The sequence below is a fragment of the Falco peregrinus genome, chromosome 5 (genome assembly GCF_023634155.1).
Source record: "Falco peregrinus isolate bFalPer1 chromosome 5, bFalPer1.pri, whole genome shotgun sequence".
Classification (NCBI taxonomy): Eukaryota; Metazoa; Chordata; class Aves; order Falconiformes; family Falconidae; genus Falco; species Falco peregrinus.
Window position 1 is genome coordinate 34,573,741 of NC_073725.1, and position 23,080 is coordinate 34,596,820.

Below are 23,080 nucleotides of genomic sequence, written 5' to 3' on the forward strand. Positions count from 1 at the left end.
TCATGCATTGAAGTGTTAGAGCTTTAATTGCCTCAGATTGCATGAGCAAAGCTGCTGCAAAAAATCTGGTTCCATATAAGTACTGTTGGAATTTGGCCCCTCCAAATGTCCCATTTAACAGCTTTTCTACATTATTTGTGAGATAGGACTCTAAACCTCAGGTCCTGAAGGTTAACTTTTTTGTCTCTAGTTTCTTTCTGCAGGAAATGAAATTTTTTTAGCAAGATACACAATACACTTGCAGACCTAGACACAGAGAAATGATAGAAATATCCTTAATAAGAAGTGGAAGGTGACCTTAAGATCTGGGAACTTATTTTCCTCCCGAAGAGCTAGAATAAATCAGCAATGAAGAAAAAGTCCAAGACTTTAATACCTAGGGAGACAGCCAAGTTTTCTTTATCTCTAGTTTGGCAACCTAATGAAGTATTTAAGCCACACTTTCTCTGCAGCTATTAGACCTGTAAGGGAACTCTGTCCTAAAGAAAGAAGCCCACTCTGTGAGCCCTAAAAGCCATGTGTTCTAAATACTGCAAGTCAGTAAGTCCTAACCAAAAAGGAACTCAGATGTATTTGGTTGAGGCACCAGTTGAAGTAATGTCCTCATTTCATATTTAATGTCCATAAAAAATGTTTTCATATTTCTTCAAACACCCAGAATTGATAATGTTATATCTATTATGTATGCAGTGAAAAAGAGGATATGGAATATTATATTAAAACCTACAGACATCCTCCTTTAGAACATGAAGTCCAGCCTGTTAAGAACCTTGTCTGGGAGACTCCATTCAGGACTAATTAATTCTGATGTGTTTACACCATATACATGTAGATGTAATGTTCGATTGGTAGAAGCCCTAGGCGTAAGTTAAAACCTGTCCCTTCTTCCTCCTAGCCACACTGCAGATGTCATACCCGGTGCTATCTAGCTGTTCCTGAGAACCCTCTCTTCCCTGTGTCTTGGGATTTGGTAGCTTGTTTCTAAATGCAGCCTCAGCTTTTGTGCATAAAATAAGATTGTTGTTTGCCACCAGGCTGGCACTTGGCAAAGTCAACAGGGAAACTGCTGTATCTTCTGTTTACCCCTTGGTTCTGCTCAGCTGTAGAGCTGGGCAACTTGAGAGCTTTGAATATAAGAACTGTAAACAGCAACATGTCACAGATTGAAGAGTATTAGAGCCATGAAAACACATTGTCTTCTCCATGCCAACACCTTCTTGGGACTCTGGAAATTCAAATATGTGCAACACAAGTTTCAGTAGAAGATTCAGCTGTACACACGGGCAATTCCTTGTAAAAGTGAGACCCTACTTTCCTCTTTCCTCCCTCTTTAATGTGTATGTGAGAAAGATAAGCCCTGATGCACAGCACTTTCCACAGAAAATATGCATGACATTAAATTACACAATAGTGAAGGAGGTATTTCTGTGTGGTGTGTTTCTTTCCTCCTCATTCAACAACAGGAACTGTACTGGCATCTATGACTAGTACACTAGAAGGATTAAAATACTTTTATAAAGCTTGAGGTAGACAGTCATCTTTCCACTTATGAGAGTGAAGAAGTAATTTTATTTTCCTTGAGGAGAATAACGCTGATACTGTTTATAGTGATGAAATAGCTGTTTTGTTCACCCAGTAAGGGATCTGAGGGATCATAATAAATGTCATTCTATGTATAATATTAGCTTATTTTTGTGATAGTACTTGTTTAAGTCTACTTCTCATGTTGTATTTTTTCTGTCAAGGTTAGTTCGTATGCTACTAATTATACTTATTAATTAAGTTAAAATTTTAACTGTGTCATCAATCAATTCTGAGAAATTTAATTTTCTGTAACAATGGCTTTAGGATACAGGTACCATCTACAGACAGAATAGCCATTAGCATATGTAAATGGAAAAACATGGAAAAGAAGATGAGACCTGTCTGTGGGCTCTAAAATTATCAATCTCCAAGACAAGATAAAAGAACAGCTTCCCTGTGGGAGATAATGACTTACTTCTTCATGATAGTTATTTAATGTCAATGTACTTTATTCAGATAATAAATAAGAGGAGTTCCCCTGAGCCTGATTGCTTGCATAATGTGTTCTCATATATAATTATAGAAAGAATGAAAAGCTAAGCTGGTGTATGAGGAAGCAAGCTAACTTCACCACCCACCAGCTCTTCCCATGTCGTTGGCTGCTCACCCGAGCAATTGGCAATGCGTCTGTAGTTGATACAGAGTTTTTAAGCTGCAGGCTGTATTTGTGACACTTGTGTGCACTTTATTTCCCTAACAAAAAAATCTTAAAAAAATAATAACCCATAAATTTGTTCCTGATAGAAGATGTTATTAGTACATACTTTAAAAGGGTGCAATAACCCCTAATTCAGGAAACTAAAAGAATCTTTAAGGACTGACCCTACAGGACAATTAACTACAAATTAGATGACCACCATTGCCTTCAGTAGATTTCAAGTGGGATTGATTCTGCTTTAAGATAAGAACACAATAATCTTAACATCCCAATGCTGAAAGCCACATAGTACCAGATGTTTTAAGACATACAAAACCAAACAAGATGCCAACAATCCCCAAAAGCTGTTTAAATTCCAGTGAACAGCCAGGTATTTATATTTTGCTAGAGATTCAAAATTTAAGAGTCTGGGCCACAGTCCACACTGTGCGAGTCAGTACAAAGCTAGTGCATCATTTAAGTTCTATTAAACCATCCATCTGTAACTTTAATGATGCACAAGCCTCATCATGCTGACTTCTGCAGAAATTACTCTCATGCTGCATTCCTCCTCTTTCTACACTACCAAGTTATGCAGGTACACAGCAAATATGCATAAAAGTGTTTTGGAAACTCAGGCAGGGGGAAAACAGCGAATAGCAAACAACATCTAAATCTAAAAGCTGTACATATAGGATCCTTTTCCTAACTTCTCCCTTCTTTGAGAAACATGCATGAGGAGGAGAAGTTATGACTGACAAACAGGCAGTTTGCAAATATGAAACCTTTACTGTCTGTGAGCAGTCAGCACTTCCTAGCGAAAAATGGGCAAACTGGCAAAAGCGTTTTGATGTAATACCCTAGCGTTTTCCTAGGAAGTGATGTTAGTACAGAGCAAAAATATTCTGTCTCCCCTAGAAAACAGCTACAACTGACACAGCATTGTTTTGTGGAATGCAGGGCCACTTCTTAAAAAACTTATTGTGTGGGGGCTCATCGGGATGGGGTTGATTTTCTTCATAACAGCCCATATGGTGCTATGTCTTAGATTTGTGATCAAGACAGAGTTGTTAACACCTCAGTGTTTTGGCTGTTGCTGAACATTGCTTGCATAGCATCAAAGCTCTCTCTCCAACTACCTCACCAAAGGCCAGTAGGCTGGGGGTGGGCAAGAGGTTCGGGGTGGACACAGCTGGGACAGCTGACCCCAGCCGGCCAGAGGGTCAATGTAATGGCATGTTTAGCAGTTAAACTTGCGGGGAGTTTTTCCAAAGTAGCCTTCACTTCACTTCACTTCACTTCACAGAGACTGTCTGGACATCACTCAGCTAGTGGTGAGAGACTGCTTATGCATCACTTGCTTTTTTCCCCCTTTTTCCCCTTTGCTTATTAAACTGTCTTTATCTTGACCCACGAGTTTTCTTGCTTTTGCTTTTCTGATTCTCTCCCCCATCCCACTGAGGGAGGACTGAGTGAACAAATGGGTGGGAGTTTAGCTGCCAGCTGGGGCCAACTCACAACTTCGCTAAAATTCTTCCGTACTTCTAGCTTCCCTGTTTTATTGTTCAAAATTCTCAGCCTCGGAAGAAGTCATGCTGAAGCTGGCAGGCGCCACAGACTTGTGAAACCTGGGAAACGTGGTCTTGCAAGCAGCCTGCCAAGCAAAGAACCAGATTATTGCTTCACTAAAATTTCACAGGAATTAAGGTATTTTTCATCAGGACAAACTGTTTTGTTGGAAGTTTTGCCAACCTTCTCTAATTTGGACTAGATTCTTCTTGTGCCATGCATTCACAGACCTCCTGGTAGGAAAAGGAAGGAGCTGAAAACAGTCACAGCTGGGGACCTAATTACAGCATAATTGCAGACCTGTTCGTGTTGATATTTTGGGGAGCCTTAAAATGAATACAACATAGTTATCTGTACCACACTGGAATTTTATGTCATTCCCTCAGAATATTTCATCTGGATTTTTGGCCAATAATATCCTGAGCCCACTGCCATCCTGGCCACACCAGATATGAAGGAGCACACAGTGATGTTCTGTGGTCTGATTTTTACCCTTCCATATATTTCTGGATCTGAAAGGTAATAACAGTTCCAACAGAGGACTCACTACATATTATGCATCTCCTCATGAATCACATACAATTAATGTGATTGCATTTAATGAAGCTCCTTTTCAAACAGAAATGCACATAAGAATATGCATTCATTACTAATGAACACGGCAATAGATGCATGTTTAAGATGATCAAGTGGAATTAAAATATGTATATCCAAAGTTGAAGTCAGGGATATAACCAAAAGATTTCACAGACAGAGGAGTATACAGCTATCTACAAACAAAGGTAACAAATCAGGTTTCCATAAAGATATTTTATTCTACCATGCAACTCAAAATCAGAGAGAGAAGTTATGACTGAGCAGAGGCAACAGAAAACTTGACAGTGGCTTCTAGCCCCAAAGTACTCCAGATGCAGTAATACTCATTGGAAGATCTGAGCTTTGTTCTTAGATCTGCTAGATGTGCTATCTCATAGGTACAACCCCTAGCAACAATAACCATGGGGGGACCATGAATTAGAGACCAATAACCAAGGGACCATGACCTCAAGGTCTGCTGGAGAGATAAACTCTTGTGATAATGTTTGTGAAAAACTCATAACAGTGTGGTTTAGTACTAATATTTTTCAAAAGGTAAAAATCTGTTCTTGTTCTCATCAAAGGTAATACCAAAGTTACCATTAATCTTAACATAGACAGAAGACTATTTTTAAGTAATGGAGAAGTCAGTGGTACATTCACAGTATTGCCTAACCAAGACACTACAAAAATAATCAATTCGAAAAAGAAGTAAGAGTTTACAAATCTTGAATCCTCTTAAAAATTTGTTGTTAAATTTAAAATAATTCCTTCACAAACGAGAGTATGTCAAAGTAGATATAAAAGTGTATAAGCCTGTAAGATTAGGATATAGTTTTCTTCGTCTAGAAGAGCCCTTTGAAATCTTTTTTTCTGCCTTTCATCCAACAACTGGGGAATTGCAAATATTTTATATAATATCAAAGCATTTTAAAATTTTCACACTTAATTGTGAGGTTTTAACCAATGTTTTAGATTTTCTCTGGAAGTCCAACTTAAATACAACACAAAACTTCCACAATGAAACTGTTCTTTGTGGCATATTAACAAGTTAAAAGATAATACATGGAGTCAGTCAATCCTGGCTGAAAGATATCTATGTTAGCTAGCTGTGCATTTTATCCCAAAGGGACAGTAAGCCCTACAGCTATTTTCAGTTTCCCCTCAAAGCTATTTTTTTGCATATATAAAAGTGTGAAGATGTATTTTGTACAACTTTGTCTTTTCTTATATGTATGTGTCTGTGTGCTTCTGCCTCATCTTGTATATAAAGCTATTCTTAGACTCATATAGCAGATAAAGGACGCAACTTGACCATTGATATTTCCAGGGTTTTATTTGCTGCAGTATTCAAATCAAGCCTATCATGTCCATAAAAGGCACAACAGGAGAACAATTTTCTTTTATAAGGGACTCCATAAAAGGTAGAGGCAAACATCACTACAATGTGTAGAATCCTTTTAGAGGGGCACCAGAAGCTGAACAAAATTTTGTCCCCGGAAAATTCAGTTGCTGCTGGTGGTGTCCTAAAGTCGAGCAGTGACTAGGATATGCATTTCCTTTTGAATAATAAGAGCTGAACAGCAAGATACGCTGTGAAGTATCACATTGCTTTATTTAGTAAGCAGGTTTACCCATTTGCTGAGCCCTGTGTTAGAATCCTTCATCCACACACTTTTTCATCAGTACTGGAAGCAAACCAACACTCAGTCTGTTTGTGCTCATGGCTGAAAGAAAAGATGATTAGGAAAACATGTACCCTGGAGCAACATTCTGCATTTGACTTGGTCAAGAAAACAAGCCAGTTTCAAAGCCATTGTTATTGTCTAAAGATTATCATTAAAGCTGTTTTCTAAATTGCATCCTTCACAAGAAGCGACTTGTGCTCCAAATCCTTACCACATTCTTCATGCTTTCTACATTTCTCCTTAGTCCAATTTTTAGAAAGGCTTTTTGAGATATGTGAAACTTGTCATAGAACTTTGATTATTTTTAAGTATAAGGTCCTCAACTAGTTAAAGACTGACATCTTAGTAAAAGAATGCTATAATATGTAAGAAATGGTTTTCACATCTACCCAGTAATCAGACTTTCATTAAAGTCAATTCCAATTATAGCAATTCAGTATATTACATTTTTGTTTTCTAGGAAAATGAAATAACTATATGGGGTGACCTCTACGTCCAGTCATTGCTTTCACCTAGATCTAGTTTAGAAAGTCACACAAAATTAGAGTTATTCCTATACATATGACAAAAGAGATCTTGTCTGAGTGACTTTAAAAAACCTGTCTTTAAATGGAGTCATAAAATTAAAAAAAGTTAATGTGTTGTCTCACATCTCATATTACATGTGGCATTTTTATTTAATGGGATTCATAGTCTTCAAGATTCTTTCAAATATACCATTCTTTAAATGATGGCAATACTTTACTCCGTAATTGCTTATAGTGAAATAATCTAAAGATGCATGTGTGAAACGTGTTGCTAATGTTCCAGGTTTGCGGCAGCTCTTTAAAGAGCCTGAGGATCCTCCAAGAGATGCTGTTTAGAAGGGAGGAAGAATTATTTCATGGTGGGATGCTGCTGCATCTCTGTACACATGATTTATATGAAATGGAAAGTTTGTAATCAAAATGTTTGATCTTACGTTTTTGTAGAATTTGGGCCTAAAGCACTCTGCCTACTTGAGAAAACATGACAGAATTTGTCCTTGAGATATTTTGTTTCCAACTTCTTCAAGAGACAACTAACCTTTCTGTCTGAAAGGTTCTCTTGTCTTCTACATTTTTACAGAGGAATATACATAAGAGACCAACATTTTAATAGGGGGAAATCCCTGTCCTGCTAATAACAAAAATGTGGCTTTTACTTCATTATACTGTTATGAGCCATGGCATACATTCAGTTTTTTGTTTCTATTGTTTTGGTTTGGTTTCTGGAGTTTATGTTTGAAAAACCAATGATAGCAGACCTTCATAAAAAATAAACAGATGTTTTTATTTTCTAGTGTAAATGAGTCCCAGTGGCTTACAGATATCTCATTTAGGTTTTTTTAAATGGCTTTAATGTTAATTCAGTAAGCTTTTATGAAACTCTTTTTACTGAAAACTACTATTAGAACTACCACTGAAATAACCACAAACATGCATACATCCACACATGCAACCCTCAATCCTGCAGAGTTATAGTGTGGGGCATGCTACAGAGTGTAAGGTTAATGCAGAGCGAAGATGAGAGAGCAAGTACGTCCTCATACTGAACTGCTGACAAAACATGCTGTTCCTAAGCAGCTGAAAAATACGTCTCTAAATAGTACTGGTGATTTCTATTAATCACTTGACTCCTCTAGAACCTGTAAGTTACAGTTACAAAAACTTCATGAGAAGGTAGAACAGTATATTCTTTGTGGCTGTATTAGTGAAAATCTATAAAACTGTTCCACCGATTTATGATCAGTTTATTGAAAAACAAGCACTTTGCAGGTATATTCCAGTACTTTGTCTCCATTCACGGAGCTATGCCTGGACATTTATTGCTATTCTGCAAGCTTTAAGAAAAAATGATCAATTTTATAAACATTGTAAAAACTAATGAATTTACACTTACACATTAAGTTCACAATAAACTGTAAGTAATTTCTTCTGTTCATTGAAAGATGCTAATTTTGCCATGGAACAAGACACAAGGTCTCATATGTGAAACCTGATTATTTTATCTACACAGAACAATGTTTTTCACCATTTTAATTCACTAACATGCCCTATTAGACTGGCAATATCTTTTCAACTACATTTTATTTTTACTTAGATAAATTTCAAGATCTATTAGATTGGAAAAGCAGCCTTAATGTTTACTGTACACTGGGAGAAATAATCCCATGCAGGGGATGCAGGGTGGGGACAACTGGCTGAAAAGCAGCTTTGCAGCAAGGACCTGGAGGGTCCTGATGGACAAAAAGTTGGACATGAGCCAGCAATGTGCCCATGCCGCAAAAGCAGCCAACAGCCTCTGGGCCACATTAGGTGAAGTCTTACCAGCATGTTGAGGGAGGTGATCTTTCCCTGCTACTTAGAACCAGTGAGACACATCTGGAGTGCTGGGTCCAGTTCTGGGTTTGCTGGTGCAACAGAGATGTGGGCATACCGCATTGAGTCCGGTGAAAGGACAGGAAGGTGATTAAGGGATAATTAGTGCATCTGACATATGAGGAGAGGCTGGGAGAGCTCGGACAGTTCAGCTGGGAGAAGGGAAAGCTCAGGGAGGATCTCCATGTGTAGAGATACCTGCTGGTGGGGAGTAAAGACAACAGAACCAGACTCTTTTCAATGGTGCTCATTTAAAGGACAAGAAGTAATGGGCACAAACTGACGTACAGGACGCTGACAGTGGTCAAACACTGAAACAGTACTGAAAGACCTATTTCTCTCCTTTGCTCAGTGTGGCCACTTCAGAAGGCCTTTGCTTTCTGCTGAGGCATTCAGCTGAGCATTATCCCCTTCAGACCCAAGGATCTGGGAATCTTTCCAGAGCAGACAACCTGCAGGACTGCAGATAGTAAGGAGAGGAAGACCGAACTGGTTCCATGGTGCTATCTCTGTTCTGTAATACGGGTGAGGTCTGAGATGCTGGACAATAACTCCAGAGCCATCAATGTAACCTTTTGGTGATTCCACAAAGGCTACACAGAGAAAAAACCTGCAATTTTCTTATGCAGGGCTTAAAAGATCTTTGTAAAGAAATGATAGTATCAGATGATTTATGTCATGAACTCAAAAAAACCCCCAACCCTATATATTAAATTTTGCTATCTCTAATGGGACTTACACTGAACACAAAATTGCATGGCATCATGCGGTAGAAATTGTGCATAGATGCTTTAGGCAGTTTTACAGTTTAAACCATCAGACAAAACAATAATCCTCTTATATCCACCAAGATCTTTATGTATCCTTTATATGTGAAAGGCACATGTGTATGTTTTTACGCACTCACACAGAGACACACACATGTATATTCTTCATATGCATCTATAAACATATATGTGTATATACACATACATATAAACATATAAACATATAAACATACACACACACGCACACAGAGGTTATGATGAACTGCTTCAGACCAGCACTGAAGGGAGGCCCTGAGAAGCAGAGATGAAATTTAATATGAGAAGAAAAAAGGAAAAGGAATATTCAGTGGGTTTAACTGTTGTGTAGTTTGTACACTAAATGCTAGTCAATGGTCTAGAATATTGAAAATTACTCTGTGTTTTGCTAGGCAGACAGAATACAGGGAAGCAGTGGATAATTTACAGAGCTGGCCAGAAACCAAAATATTTTAAAATTTCCACAGAATCGGGGGAAATGTTCTAAGGATTATGTTTGCAATTCCTTCCTCTGCTTGCTGCTTGCTTTTTCCCCTCAGCAAGCTTGTTCTGGTCATTACCATGTCTACATATTTAAGTGCATGAGTACGCACATACGCAATAAGGAGATTAGATCACTCAAACAAGATGAGAAATCCCAGAGGCAAACCATGGATATTCTCCATTTATAAGTAAAAGACAACTCCTTAAGGAATCTCACCACTCTTCATTTGCAAAACATTTGATGGTGCAGAGAAGATGTGGATCTTGATCCTGCAAACATTAAAACATGTGCTGCAGTGCAAGCTGTTAAATAGTCCAAAGAAGTCAAGTGTGTAAAGTACATAATTTAGTTGCAAATTGAAGGTCTTAAAATTCTGCAGAACGAATTGCTTTTAAAACTTCCAGTATGTTTTTTCCTTAGCAATACCACACAAAGCAGGAAGAGATAACCACAGCTTGAAAATCTTTTGGCAGAATCCTCGTAAAACCAAAGATTACACTCAGAAAGGGCAACTGTCATAACCATTATGTTCACAGATGCTGAAAAGGTGCTGGTGGTCTAGGGATTATTTTCAAATACACAATGCTAAGGCTCCAGTCAAACAGTAGGACGTCTGTTCTTAATGTAGCAGCACATCTAGAAACAGAGAGGTAAGAGTATCACAAAGAGTCACAGATCTATAGAAGGGGAATTTCTAGTTTTACAGATCAGCAAATTCAGTATCTCTAGATTAAATGTGTATCATCAAAGAGGAAAGATGTGAAATAAGGTCTGACTGATTATATTGCCTTTGCAGAGGGCTTAAAGACTGAATGTTTTAACTTCAGTAAACCTGTTTTTAATGGGTTGTGGAGTTTAAAATGACCCTTCATCCTTCAAAATACAGATGAGCTGGCTTCTACATATGGGGGGTACTTTAAAAAGAGAAGCCAAGGAGGTTATCAAGGACTGCGAAGGAAAGAAATGCTACAGAGGATATCTGCTGATTAAAAACAAGGTTTTAGTTCTAAGGCTGTCATTATACACAAGGCAAATATTCATCTTTTTCCTCCCCTACATTATTTTTCTTATTCTTCATTGACAGTCCCTTTTCCTATGAACAAGCCTATATTACTACATAGACAAAAATTAACAGATTTTAAACAGCCTGTTCCTTTGTAATATATGTAAACTCAGACTAGTCTAAATAGAGCTGAATGAAAGAAAGGAAATGTTTAATTGTATTAATTACCATTACTTCTAAATATCTTCACTTCAGAGCAATAATCACTTTAGGTTAGTAACTAAACAGAACACATTTCAACAGTTAAAGAACAGCATTGACCAGGATAATTATTCTTTTAATCTGAATGCAGAGGACATCAGCATGGAATAGTCCTAGTGGGACACAGTAGATGTGCTTGAGATACATGTTATCTGTCAATCCGTATGTGCAGTTTTAAACTGTCATATCTTACATTTTCACAAGGGACTCATAAACATTAATCTCTATTACATTTCAGGGAAGGTTACAAAACAAATATTTAACAGGTGTTTGAGGACTATTGAAGAGTTTTATTACCCAGTGTTTTTCATTAGCTCTGGTTCTGATTTTACATTTGTGGACTGCGTTTTGAATTCATGACAGTAGATCCTGCAAAAGTATTATATGAAAGGGAAAACTGAAAACACACAGGCAGGACTGAAAGAAAACCCACTTAAATGCAAAGCCTTTGCTCCCTAATTACTGGAACTATATTAAAATAATATGAACCCTATGACTAACATTTACCAGCACAAAGTCATGTTATTCAGCAGGGCCCCACCAGTGTAACTGGCTCTATTACAACATCCAACATTTTCTATTCTTCAGATCGTTTCTCTCCCAACGTGCATTCAGACATTGCTGTAGTATAACAGTATAATTTGGCTCTGCTTTTTACATTTTTATCTGGTATCTTTTACGTCGATTTCATCTGATACTTTCAGCAATGTTCTGCTGAAAGCATTCTCCAAGCCCATGGCTGGCCTCCTCTGAACGATACAACAAAGGATTTGAAAACTGAATAGTCTTAAAGACCAATAGGCCTAACAGGAGTTTATTAATAATAAGATACATTTACTCTGTTTTTCCGTTTTCTTACATCAGGCTCATAAAGAAGAACACTTAGAATTCCAGTAGTAGTAGGATGCTCTACTACTGACAGTAGCAAGTATTCCGTAGTTCTTAACACCCAGCAGCTCAGAGCTCTTCCAGCTGATGAATTTCACTTAAATGAAAATTGAGATACAGCAAGGAAATAGCACTGTGTTTTACCAGCACTAGCCTTTCTGCTGCTGACAGAAAAGACAGGGAGGTTCATGGCTTCATTCTGTTCACCTATCAAAACCTTCAGGTATTTGTCAAAATCACATTTTTTCATCAGAAAGAGCATAAGCTGCTGACACATCTTCTGAATATTTTCAAGTTTAAAGGAGAGTTTATATTACTAAGTAGATGAGGACTTGACATTGGTAATTATGCCAAGGACATCCATACTGTAAAATAAAGTATTACAGTTCTAGCAGTGACACTCAATTTTCTCTTTATCAGTTGTATTTCTACACATGTATATTGTTTAATAAATTCATTTATTTATGATTAGTTTTATTTAATACTTGGCTATTTCTAGATGGAAAACAGAGGGGTTTATATCCCTATAAAATATCTGGTGTATGAACATCTATGAAGTCACATTAAAGATAATAACTTCTTTACTGCAAAGGAGATAAATTGCCCCAATAGGTTAGAATAATAAATCTTTCCTTAAGGAACGCAAAGAAGGAGTTAACTCTTAACTCACCACCTTACCTGTTTCCTCAAACACAAATAATACCCTACTAAATGTAACAAGTTAGTCATGATTTCCCTTTGTCAGGACCGTAGATATAAACATAGCAGCTCTGACGCCAGACAGCTGTGATACAGAGAGGGTGCATTTTTAACGGGAGAAAATAAGAAATTATGTTATAATCATGGGGTTTGGGGAAGGATTAAGGCAGAGACAAATGTCTACAGATAGTCTGTGTAGGAGAGGCAACTTGGAGGAAGCTGACACACTACAGTGTTGTGCTAGCTGGAGACATGAAGTAGCTGGTTGGTTGGTTTTTTTAACCAGCAGTACTATCTCTGTCTAAATTTTATTGCTGAAGTTATTTTATTCATTCTTGACCTACATAGTCATTGGAACAAAACATGTCATAAATAAAGATGCTACAAGGATTTATTTTTTCCCCACTGACCATCTGGCTTTAATTCTCAGATCTACTTACGATCTATTTCTAAAATGACAGAACCGAGACAATTAACAGCATTAGAAGTCAGAATACAGAAGTTACATTTTATTTAATCCAACTGAAGGCTCTGCCTCCATATCTCATGATCTCATACAATTTATATCAAAATTCCTAACCACAGAGGAAGAGAGGTCATGGAGCCAAAACTCCATTCAGTAAAACTGAAAGTACTTCAATCAACATTATGCCAGAAAGACATTCAATTAAAAAAATTACACAGCATTTACTGCAGTTCCTTATGCTACCAATAAAATAAGAATGAATATTGTAAACAGATCTAACTGAGTTAGATTATTTTATCCCTTCTCTTTCCAATTGTCACCTGTAGGTAACTGAAGCTTACATATCTGCATTGTTATCAATACACGTGCTATTGTGTGTAGGTTTAAGATTTGATCCATTAACTATAAAGCAGATCGCCTTCTGGCTCTTAATTCATACAAATGTTGACACCTCATTAAGAAAAGCTACCTTTTAAAATTTTCTTTATAAATTTATTTATAAAATTTTACATCATATAGGGAAACCATACTATCTCTTTTTTTTCTCCAAAATAAGATTTTCCTTGCAACAGATTCCTGAGTGCAGTTTCAGATACTTATTTAAATTACTTTTTCACACTTTTTCTAGATTTTTTTTGCCCTCCCTTTCAGAACCTCTCTATAGAGCTTTCCTTTCTCAAGATTTCTATTTCTTCCTACTGTTAGATTCAAAACCTGAGGTTCTTTTGAAATGTTAAATGCACATTGACAATTCAGATCTACTCACTTCAGTTGTTGAAATAGGTGTGCAAAAAATAAAGCCACTGTCCTGAACAAACTTGCTGACAGGAAGATCAGGCAACCATGAAAGAGGTCCAGAGGGATCCACTAAGCACTCAAGGGACTGTTTTCAATCCCTGCTAACAAGCTTACGATCTGTAGTGACAGCCAAAACTATCCACAGGAAGGTATGAGGAGATAATGAATCAGACAGAAACCAAACCAAACCAAACCAAACCAAATGAAAGCAGTTAATAATTTCCTTGCAGCAGGGAACCGGTTGAGACCATTGCTCGCTCGCTCTCTATTTTGTGGGTCATGTCTGTACTGCAGGGTATCTCATTAACAATGGGACTTGAAGAAAAATCTTTCCTCACCTCAAATATTGTGGTTTAACATTGAAAGTATGAGGAAAACACCACAACCTAGATCTCAGAGATAGCAGTACCACCTTGCCTCTTTATCGTCAGTTTCTACAGAGATTCTAGTAAATAAAGTTTCTGTGCAGAGTGTTTACGGAATCTATATGTTGTAATTTATTATTATTATTATTATTATCATTATTATTATTTATTATTATTATTATTATTAGTTTTGTTTAGGAAACACTTTACACTGATAAACTTGTCCACTTCAGTCAGAAAATGTGGGAAAGGAAATAAAGTATAAATCTGATAAACCTGTAAAATGATTAACAGACCTGATGCTGGAAGCTTTGCTGTGATTTCAGTGCCTGGCAGTTGAATGGTCCTCCTTTCCTTGGATACAGAAGTGTGTCCAGGGGCACTGAAACAAGCCATAGGAACTACATATGTTGATCCCAACCTGCATTGGTGTGATTGGATATGTTGTTAGTAGCTTGGCTTTTTCTCCCTTCAGATGCCCATGACTGATCTGATTCAGAAATACTAATCTGAAATTTTCAGGCTGACTCCCACTTTAGTTGATGTTGGCTTGCAACTTATCTCCATTTCCCCCCTGTACTGCTTCCTAGAATTACCTGGGCAGAATTCTTTTCCCATACTATTTACATCTCAGCTTCTCTCAGCCTTGCACTTACTCCACCTTTTCATTTTAGGATGCATTTTTACAACTCCAAAGTTGTAAGGGTCCATAAGCCCATTTAATCTTAAATTCAGTGTCTGCCAGAAGTCAATTAAATTATTTATCAACTAAGCCATCAATTTCTTACAAGATAAGGGCAACAAGAGAGAGAAAAGGTATGGATTCACAAGCCATCTGAAGTTTCCCATGTAAATCTGGCAATGGTTAGGTAGCTGCTTGCCTTGTTATTTTATGTATCCCTTTTTCTATACTTTCACCACTTGCTGAAGATTAAGAACATAAGAAAACTCAAACCATATGGCTCAGTACCAGTGCCTGAGAGTGACCAATACCATATTGGTTAAAGAAACAGAACACACAATTTAAATGATTCCTTGTCTTGTTCTCAATTTTCTCCAGGCTGATATTTAGGGCTTCCTGAGCCAGACAATGCATCATGTTTAACACTTCTTGAAATTAATAGCCCTCAGAATAATTCAGTGTAATTAATTTAGCACCAGGTTTTTAAATCTGGTGTTATACTGAAATAATATTGTAGTGGATTTTCACATTGTTTGTTTTTTTAGAAATCCAACTAGCAATGCTATCTTGCATAATTTTGTAAAATAGTTTTTGAACATTTTGTTTATTACTACTTCAAAAGGAGGTCTGTGCCTTTTTTCTGTGTCAATAGATTTCTGTCAGATCAAGTCATGATCTGTTCTTTTAAGTATTATAAAACCCAATGGTGTTAACCTAAAAATTCAGATGGCCAAACCCTCACCCAAAGAGTGAGAAGTTAACAGGGCACCAGGCAGAGATTGTCCTCCCAGTTTCTTCAAATTACAGATGATAAAAAACATTTTCATAATTTGCTGTGCCAAGAAAGTGCTATCTGCAGTGAGTTATCCTACTCCTATCCAAGAAAAAGATACAATTTTATCTGGGGAACAGATAGGAAACTTATTTTCCATTGGTGTGAGGCAGGGGGAATCCGTATTCCTCTAAATACTTGTTTAAAGCATCAACAAAGCCCAATGGAAAAATGGAGAGGAGGGGAAAAATCACATTGCTGTCTGTGAGGACACTTCTCAGTTTCTTCTTTTGTATAAAAATACACATGAAAACAGGAATTCTGGGTGAAAGCCTCAGCAAAAATCAGTGCAACTCCACCCAGCTAAAGCTAATTGATGATCTGTGCTTCTGCTTCTTTAGAGTACATCTTGCTTTTACCACCCCACCCTTTATCAAATAAACAAATATTTCCTTTCTCTACAGTGCAGGCAAAGGCTTAAGGAAAGACACAGCCTAACTTAGCGCAGGGGTAAAAGCCCAAGAAACACTATTTACGTGCTTCCCTCCTATTATGAATCTCAGCTGTGAACTCTCCTTGAGTCAAGGACCAGACTTTTTCATAAAACAAAGCCAAAGAATGTGCTTTTTCTGCTTTGGTGAATGCATCCTTTTTTTGCAAAGCTAGCCACAGTTTATCTATTTGTATATTCAGTGTTATCAGATAGCTACTGAATATGGATAGACTGTACCTCTTATCAGGGGTGCCATGTCTGTCCAAATGGACACAGCCAGATTTGGCTGCTCAGTGATCTTACTGACTCGCGACCCGGTAAACTGGTCCCACATATAGGGTAAAAGCAAGGAGGAGAAATAATAGGCCCAGAAAGAAAGAACATAGTTCTCAGCACTAGGGTGTGGAAGGTTTGATCGTAAATCCCATTTCTTCTTGAGGTATTTCACTAAAACACATTTTAGTCTTTACATGACCAAAAGCTTTGATGCTAACAAAGGTAATCGGAGAATTTGAGAAAAAAATTCCATTGTTTTTCATCATCTGAATAAGTTATATATTTTAAGAATGTATTTTCTCATCTGCATTTTAGAAGAGCACATAATTTGGTCAAGACTTTCACTTAGTAATGTTAATTTTTATTTCACAAATATAAAAAAATAGCAGTGCAAATACAAATAGGCTAATGTCAGTAAGACTAAGAGTATGAAGTACATGGTTACCCATAAGATCAGTGCTTTGGACCTTACTCAAGTAGCATTTATTCTATATAGGCTAAAGAATGAAGTCTATATTTTCCTACTTTTTAGAATTGCCACTAAGCAAGCTGTACACACACAAAGGGAAACAGCATGGGAGACAGAACAAATAATAGTTGAGAGCTGTAGCACAGGCAACTGAGCAATGTAATTACGTGTCAGTGCCACAGTTCAGTATGGTAAAACAAAGATTATTCCATCAATATTCCACTAGCCAAGGGACTTTCCAGACTTCAAAATATTCTGAGTAAATACAGCTGATAGACCTTTGAGTTAAGTTTCAAGTCACAATGTAATACAGAGAATCATAAGAGAGTAAGGGGTTGATCCAAAGACAATTGAAGGTAATGGAAAGCCTACCACTGATTTTATTTGGCTGTTAATAACTCCTGGAGATAGATTTCCTACGATTTATATTAAAATTCATGCTGCTTATCCAAGCCAAATTACATTAGGTTTTTACACTGAAGTCCTTTACCACATAAGTCAAATATAGTATATACAAGAGGTCAATTATGAAAGAGAATTAGGAGCTAAAACATACTCAAGATGTCATTACTTCTGAAAGCTAAACAGACTGTCAACGCTGAGTACATTTACATGGCAGTTTAAAAAATACCCTCTACAAATTTTAAAAGCATTGTGCAAAACAAATGCCACTCAAAAGCCATGCAGTTTTCAGAAAAAGCCACCAGTATAATAAACACGAGTAAATTTAACCTCTTGTAATGCTGTAATGTTGGCCACAGAATGACTGAAATAAATAAATGCATATGATCATTACTAGTTCTTTGTTTCTATATATTTGGTGTCAAAGATAGGAATGGGGGATAGAATCAAATATCTCACTCTGAACTGGAACTAGCAATGTGTCTTAGAGTATCTTCCTAGTGATGTTTCAGGATATTCGTTTCAGAGCTGTTAAACCATGTTTTTAAATCAAATGAACCTTAGCTAAGTTAAAAGTCACACAACCCGCAATTTGAAAGGAAGATTGGAATTTGACTTTAAGGACAGAATTGATTAGATTAGACAAAGAATGTTAACAATTTATTGTTTCAAAAAGGAGTTCACTTACCATTCACATACATGAACAGGCACAATAGAAAAGAAATTATTTACACAAACAGAAAGAACTAAAAACATTAAAAGGCAAGTGCCAGAGAACTCATCCATCTCTGATGCTTTTGGATCTGCCCAGAGCCGTGGGCTCTCTCTCAGCCATCTGCTCCTTACAGGAAGGGTGTTATCTGCTGAAGGCAACTCTTTCCAAGGATTCAGCACTTGGCATTACTACAATAACCCTTTGAAGCTTTGCAGGGAAATTTCTCCCAGCTTCCAAGTTCTGCTCGCAGCTTTATTTGGAGTTATCATCCGTGTTCTGTCTCTGCACAGATAACAAATACAGCAACATAGGTTTAAAGGGCTTATTCAGATTTCCCTTGCCTACAATACAGAGAGGCTTAATGGTACAACACAGAGGATTCAGCTAAAGAAATAATTATTCATACTCTTAGCTACACAGTTTGCAAGAAAAGGCATATAATAAATCGGATATTTTGGGCAAATTTAGCTTAATCAGAATCGTCTCTAAATGTTTGGTTTACAAAATATTGCTAAGAACCTCTAACTGTCGGAGCTAGGGATTCATTGTTCAGGACAGCATCCACCCACCCAGCTGCTGCTCTCAGCCCTCAACCCCTGCTTCCTCTCTCGTGAGCCAGCATTCACACTAATTACTTGTTATTCAAAGTAACCTACCACAAGCACTGCCTTTTCTCTAGGTGATCCCCTTATTTACCTTTATGTTTAGGGCTTGGATACAACTACAAAAAACATTCATGGCTTTGTCTGAAGCCAAATACTTCTAAAACTCAAAGGTGATTTCTCATTTCCAGTTCATACCTGAAGAGCGACACACACATATTTGTTAATGTACACATTTTGGCAAACACTGCAGATTGCTCCTCCTGACTCAGTTACCTAAAATACATAAGGCTATATTACACCTTTGTCTTTAATCAGCCTGCTATCCACTTGCCTGCTGCCCACTCTAGACTCTTCCCCCAAATGTAATTTAACACCACCTTGTTAAATACTGTATAAGACATGTATTTAATATATATAATAAGTCCATGGTATAAGGTGCACTGTTACAGGGATCACACTAGCATGCTGGCAATAGAAGTGACAGACAAAGTAAGAAGTTGCTACATTGGCTGTGCTCCTGAAAGTTCCCTTTCCTCTCTTTCACATTTTTCCTGGCATTCCTGTTAAACACACACTAGAACTGCACAGTCACAAACTTAAGCAGATAACCATTAAACCAGAACAAGCTAGCTGCAGCACCAAGCAGAGCCACCTTTACTTTTACCTGAATTTTTAAACTTCTGCAATTACCCTATTTTCAGCATTGCCCAAATCCCTGTTCCTTGTCATCCAACACGTCTGTTTTCTCTGAGTTATCACTATGCTCTTCCCTCCCTAATAAGTCAGTTCTGAGTCAGCAAAAGCACTTCTACTTAGGCTTTGTTCAAAAAACCCCATTTAGATAATTCATAGACAAAATTTAAGAATCCATCTTAAAATATTTAAAAGCTTTACTGAACAGACTGAGATTACTAAACTGGAAGTTAGCCTTGCAATAATTTTCAAAATGAAACTTGCATCTGTCTTTCTTCACTGTTATTCATAAAATCCACTCTGGGAAATTCTGCTCTGTGCTGCAATGTCTAGTACTGAAAACAATGTTCCCTGTGTCATGTTTTTAGTTGAACTTTAAACTAGTCACAAAGTGATGACTTAAACTTCGTAATCATTTACAGTACCTTAAATTCTTCCTCCATTTGAGAGTCTTGTTTTTTTCTCCCAAGCATCCTGCTACTTAATAATATGCACATACAAAATTGTAGTTTGACTTCATATTCCATCGTAAGTGAATGAGGTGTTTTCAGTAGTGCAAACGGATTTTACATAGCCTATGATTTACTTAATTAAAACTATGTAAATTACTGTCTAACACTTTCTGAAAAGGAACATGATGGAAAGACCTGTACTTCTACTATAAGCATGAGGCTACCCTAGAATTACTTTCATTTTTCATAAATCCACTCTTGCTGACACAACTCTGTCACCGTGAGCACTGAGTACTACTTTTGGCAAGCTGGCAGCTCTTTTAACCACAAGATGCTCTTGCTCTGCTGGCACCGTAAGAGGCTACAAGGCTGATAGTAGCAGAGGGAGCTGGTAGAGGAGAACCAGTGCAGAAAAGATGAAAAGTATCTCTACTCCAACAGCTGTTATTGCCACCTCTTTCAGCCTCCTGCATGATCCATGATGAAAGGTGTTAATCCTGCTGTAAATACCACTCCATCATGACTAGCAGGGGTCAAAGAAGTAGCTTGGTGTTTAAATTTTGTCAAAGCTTCTCACATCCCTCTTTCTAGGGCCTTATTTTGTAACTTGTTTTGTAAAATACCTCTTTCTTTTTGTCTTCTTTATAAACACTCAAGCTGTGCCAGCAATTCCTTTTAAAAACTGTCATCATGGAGCTGAACTACTTGCAATAAAGAAGCTGGGGGTGTGTGAGCAAAAGAGGGCTGAGGTCACCCGCACAAGGCTGCTGTGTCTCTGCCTTGACTCCAAGCCCTGATACCTCCTTCTGCAGGGAAACCTGCTCTGCAAAGAGCCGCCCAGGGCAGTACCTCCTGGAAGCAGGCCTCACTGAACATTTTACCCTTGCAGCTGTTCAGTGGATGGCAGTAGGCTGTGTTTTAGTGTCTGCAACTTTCATTTTTTTTATTTCGGTCTACAGATCCTACAGAGAATGTGAAACATTTCTGTGGACCGATGTACACCTTAGTGTGTGCGAAGGTCAGCGTGTGCACAACCTCAGGCCTACAAATAAAATTACCGGCACTACCAAATTGTAAATACTGTGGTTTTACCTCTTTGTCCTCTGCTAGATACTTCTGGAGAGGAGCATCTCCCAGCAAGCCTTGAAAACTGCGTACTTGAAACTCTTTTTAAGTATTTGCTAAGCTCCTTCTGCATTAATTGTATCAAACATGGCAGGCTGCAATTGTTTCTAAAGCTGAAGTATAAAATGCTCTTGGTGATCTAAGGAAATGACCAAAGGATTCACAGCAAACAATGTGAAACTATTTGAATCTGCATTTTACCGCACATTAGAAAATAAATACAATCCAGGGCCAGAGGACAGAAGGGCATTGCTCTTCCACCACACGGGACAGATCTGGGTCCGTCAGGGGCACCGAAAAGCATCCTCTTCACCGAGGCAAGAACCACCGAGCGTGTCGTTCGCTTTCTTGCAGAACGCCTCCCCGGCGGAGCAGCGGGGCGGGGGGTGCCCGGGGCCCAAGCCCCTCTCGCCGTGCGCGGGCACATGCCGCAGCCGCCGACCAAGCGCCATGCGCCGGGCGCGGAGCCCCCACCGCGACCCCCGGCGGGGCCGGGCCGGGGCCGGCAGGGAGGCGGGCGGAGGGCGGAGGGCCGGGCCCCGGCGAGGACCCCCGAGGGAGGGGCTGCACTAAGGCGCGGGTGGGCGCCCGGAGCCGCCAGAGGGGCGCGGAGCCAGCGGAGCGGCGCGGCGGGGCCATGCCGGGGGCCGCCCCCGGAGCCCGCCGCCTCTGGCTCTGCGCGGCCGTGCTGGCGTGCCTGGCGGCGGCGAGGCCCCGCCAGCGAGGTAAGCGGCGCCGGGCCGGCACCGGGGGGAGAGCGGCTGCGGGCGGGGGATCGCCGCCGGCCGGTGAGGGGAGGGCGCGGGGGCGGGCGGCTGGCTGCTCCGGGCGGGCGGCGCAGGGAGGGCAGCGCTCGCCCCCAGTCTCGCCGGGGGCTGGCGCAGGCCCCGGGCCGGCAGCGCTCGCCGGGTCGGATGCTGGGCAGCGGCTCGGGGCCGGTCCCGCCCCGGTGCCCCCGGCTTTCCAGCCCGGTCGTTACACGGAGCTGTTCCCCCCGGAAGAGGCTTCGCTGCCTGCACGGGCAGCGCTGCGGCTGTGGCGGCACCTGCGGGGGGAGCCGCGCGGTGCGCAGCGCAGGGCGGGTGGCGCGCCCGCTGCCCCGGCTGGGAGGGAGTGCGTGCGTGAGTGCCCCGGCTGGGAGGGAGTGCGTGCGTGAGTGCCCCGGCTGGGAGGGAGTGCGTGCGTGAGTGCCCCGGCTGGGAGTGCGTGCGTGCGTGAGTGCCCCGGCTGGGAGGGAGTGCGTGCGTGCGTGCCCCGGCTGGGAGGGAGTGCGTGCGTGAGTGCCCCGGCTGGGAGGGAGTGCGTGCGTGAGTGCCCCGGCTGGGAGGGAGTGCGTGCCCCGGCTGGGAGTGCCCCGGCTGGGAGTGCCCCGGCTGGGAGTGCCCCGGCGCCCCTCGCCGGGCAGCGCTGCCAAACGCTGTGCAGAACCTCCGCAAAAGCCGTGTCTGCGTCGTTTCCGATTTCTGAGAGAAGTAACACATAAGGAGTCGGTAACAGCGTATTATATTGACAACTACTAGAAAATTTTCTATAAGCATCTATTTTACGGGTTTTTAAAGGTTACGCAGCTATTTACTGCCTTTACAAATCACCCCTGAGGGTGTGGACGTGAGTGGTTAAAAAACTATTTTAAGACCTGCTCAGATAAGGTTTGTAATAAAGACTTCTTAGTGTGTGCATGTTGATTTTGTTTTCTTCGTTGCGCCGTGTGTAGGAGTGTTCATGTGTCCAATTGCACTGCAATGCTGTCGTCACTACGCTCGTGATCGTGTTCTTTTATATGTCTCATCCAAGTAAATGGTATCTTTTAGGCAAATAGTTGCAGTAATTTTTTGCATTTTGCTTTAAAAGTGTTACCCTAAATAATTATTTCAGGATAGCTTCTTCCAAAAAGTGAACTTCTTTATGTTTCAGTATTTTGGAAGAATTTAAATCCACAGATGCACCTGAGCACTTCTATTAAATGCAGCCCTAGTTCTAATTTCTGCCTTGGGATGTTCATACGCCGCATCCTTGGCAGTCAGTAGATGCAAGAAAAAGCACGTTCAGGATCAGAGTGGGCGCTGACTGATGGCACTATTTGTTTATCTGTAGTCATTTGCCAGACCTTGGCCTTTGGGCAGCCGGAGATACAAATGGATAAGCTCTTGGTACTTGAGGAACTGAGCTGCCTGCC

At 39.7% G+C, this 23,080-nt stretch overlaps 1 protein-coding gene across 1 annotated transcript in view; it reads left to right on the forward strand.

The window, feature by feature from the left end:
• Window positions 1-21,496: 21,496 nt before the first annotated feature.
• Window positions 21,497-23,080, forward strand: part of VWDE (von Willebrand factor D and EGF domains) — a 44,729-nt gene continuing 43,145 nt past the window's right edge. Inside the window, exon 1 of the mRNA XM_055806724.1 lies at window positions 21,497-21,629. Within this exon, the coding sequence (XP_055662699.1) occupies window positions 21,542-21,629 (88 nt within the window). The 5' untranslated portion in view covers window positions 21,497-21,541. The remainder of the gene's footprint in view (window positions 21,630-23,080) is intronic.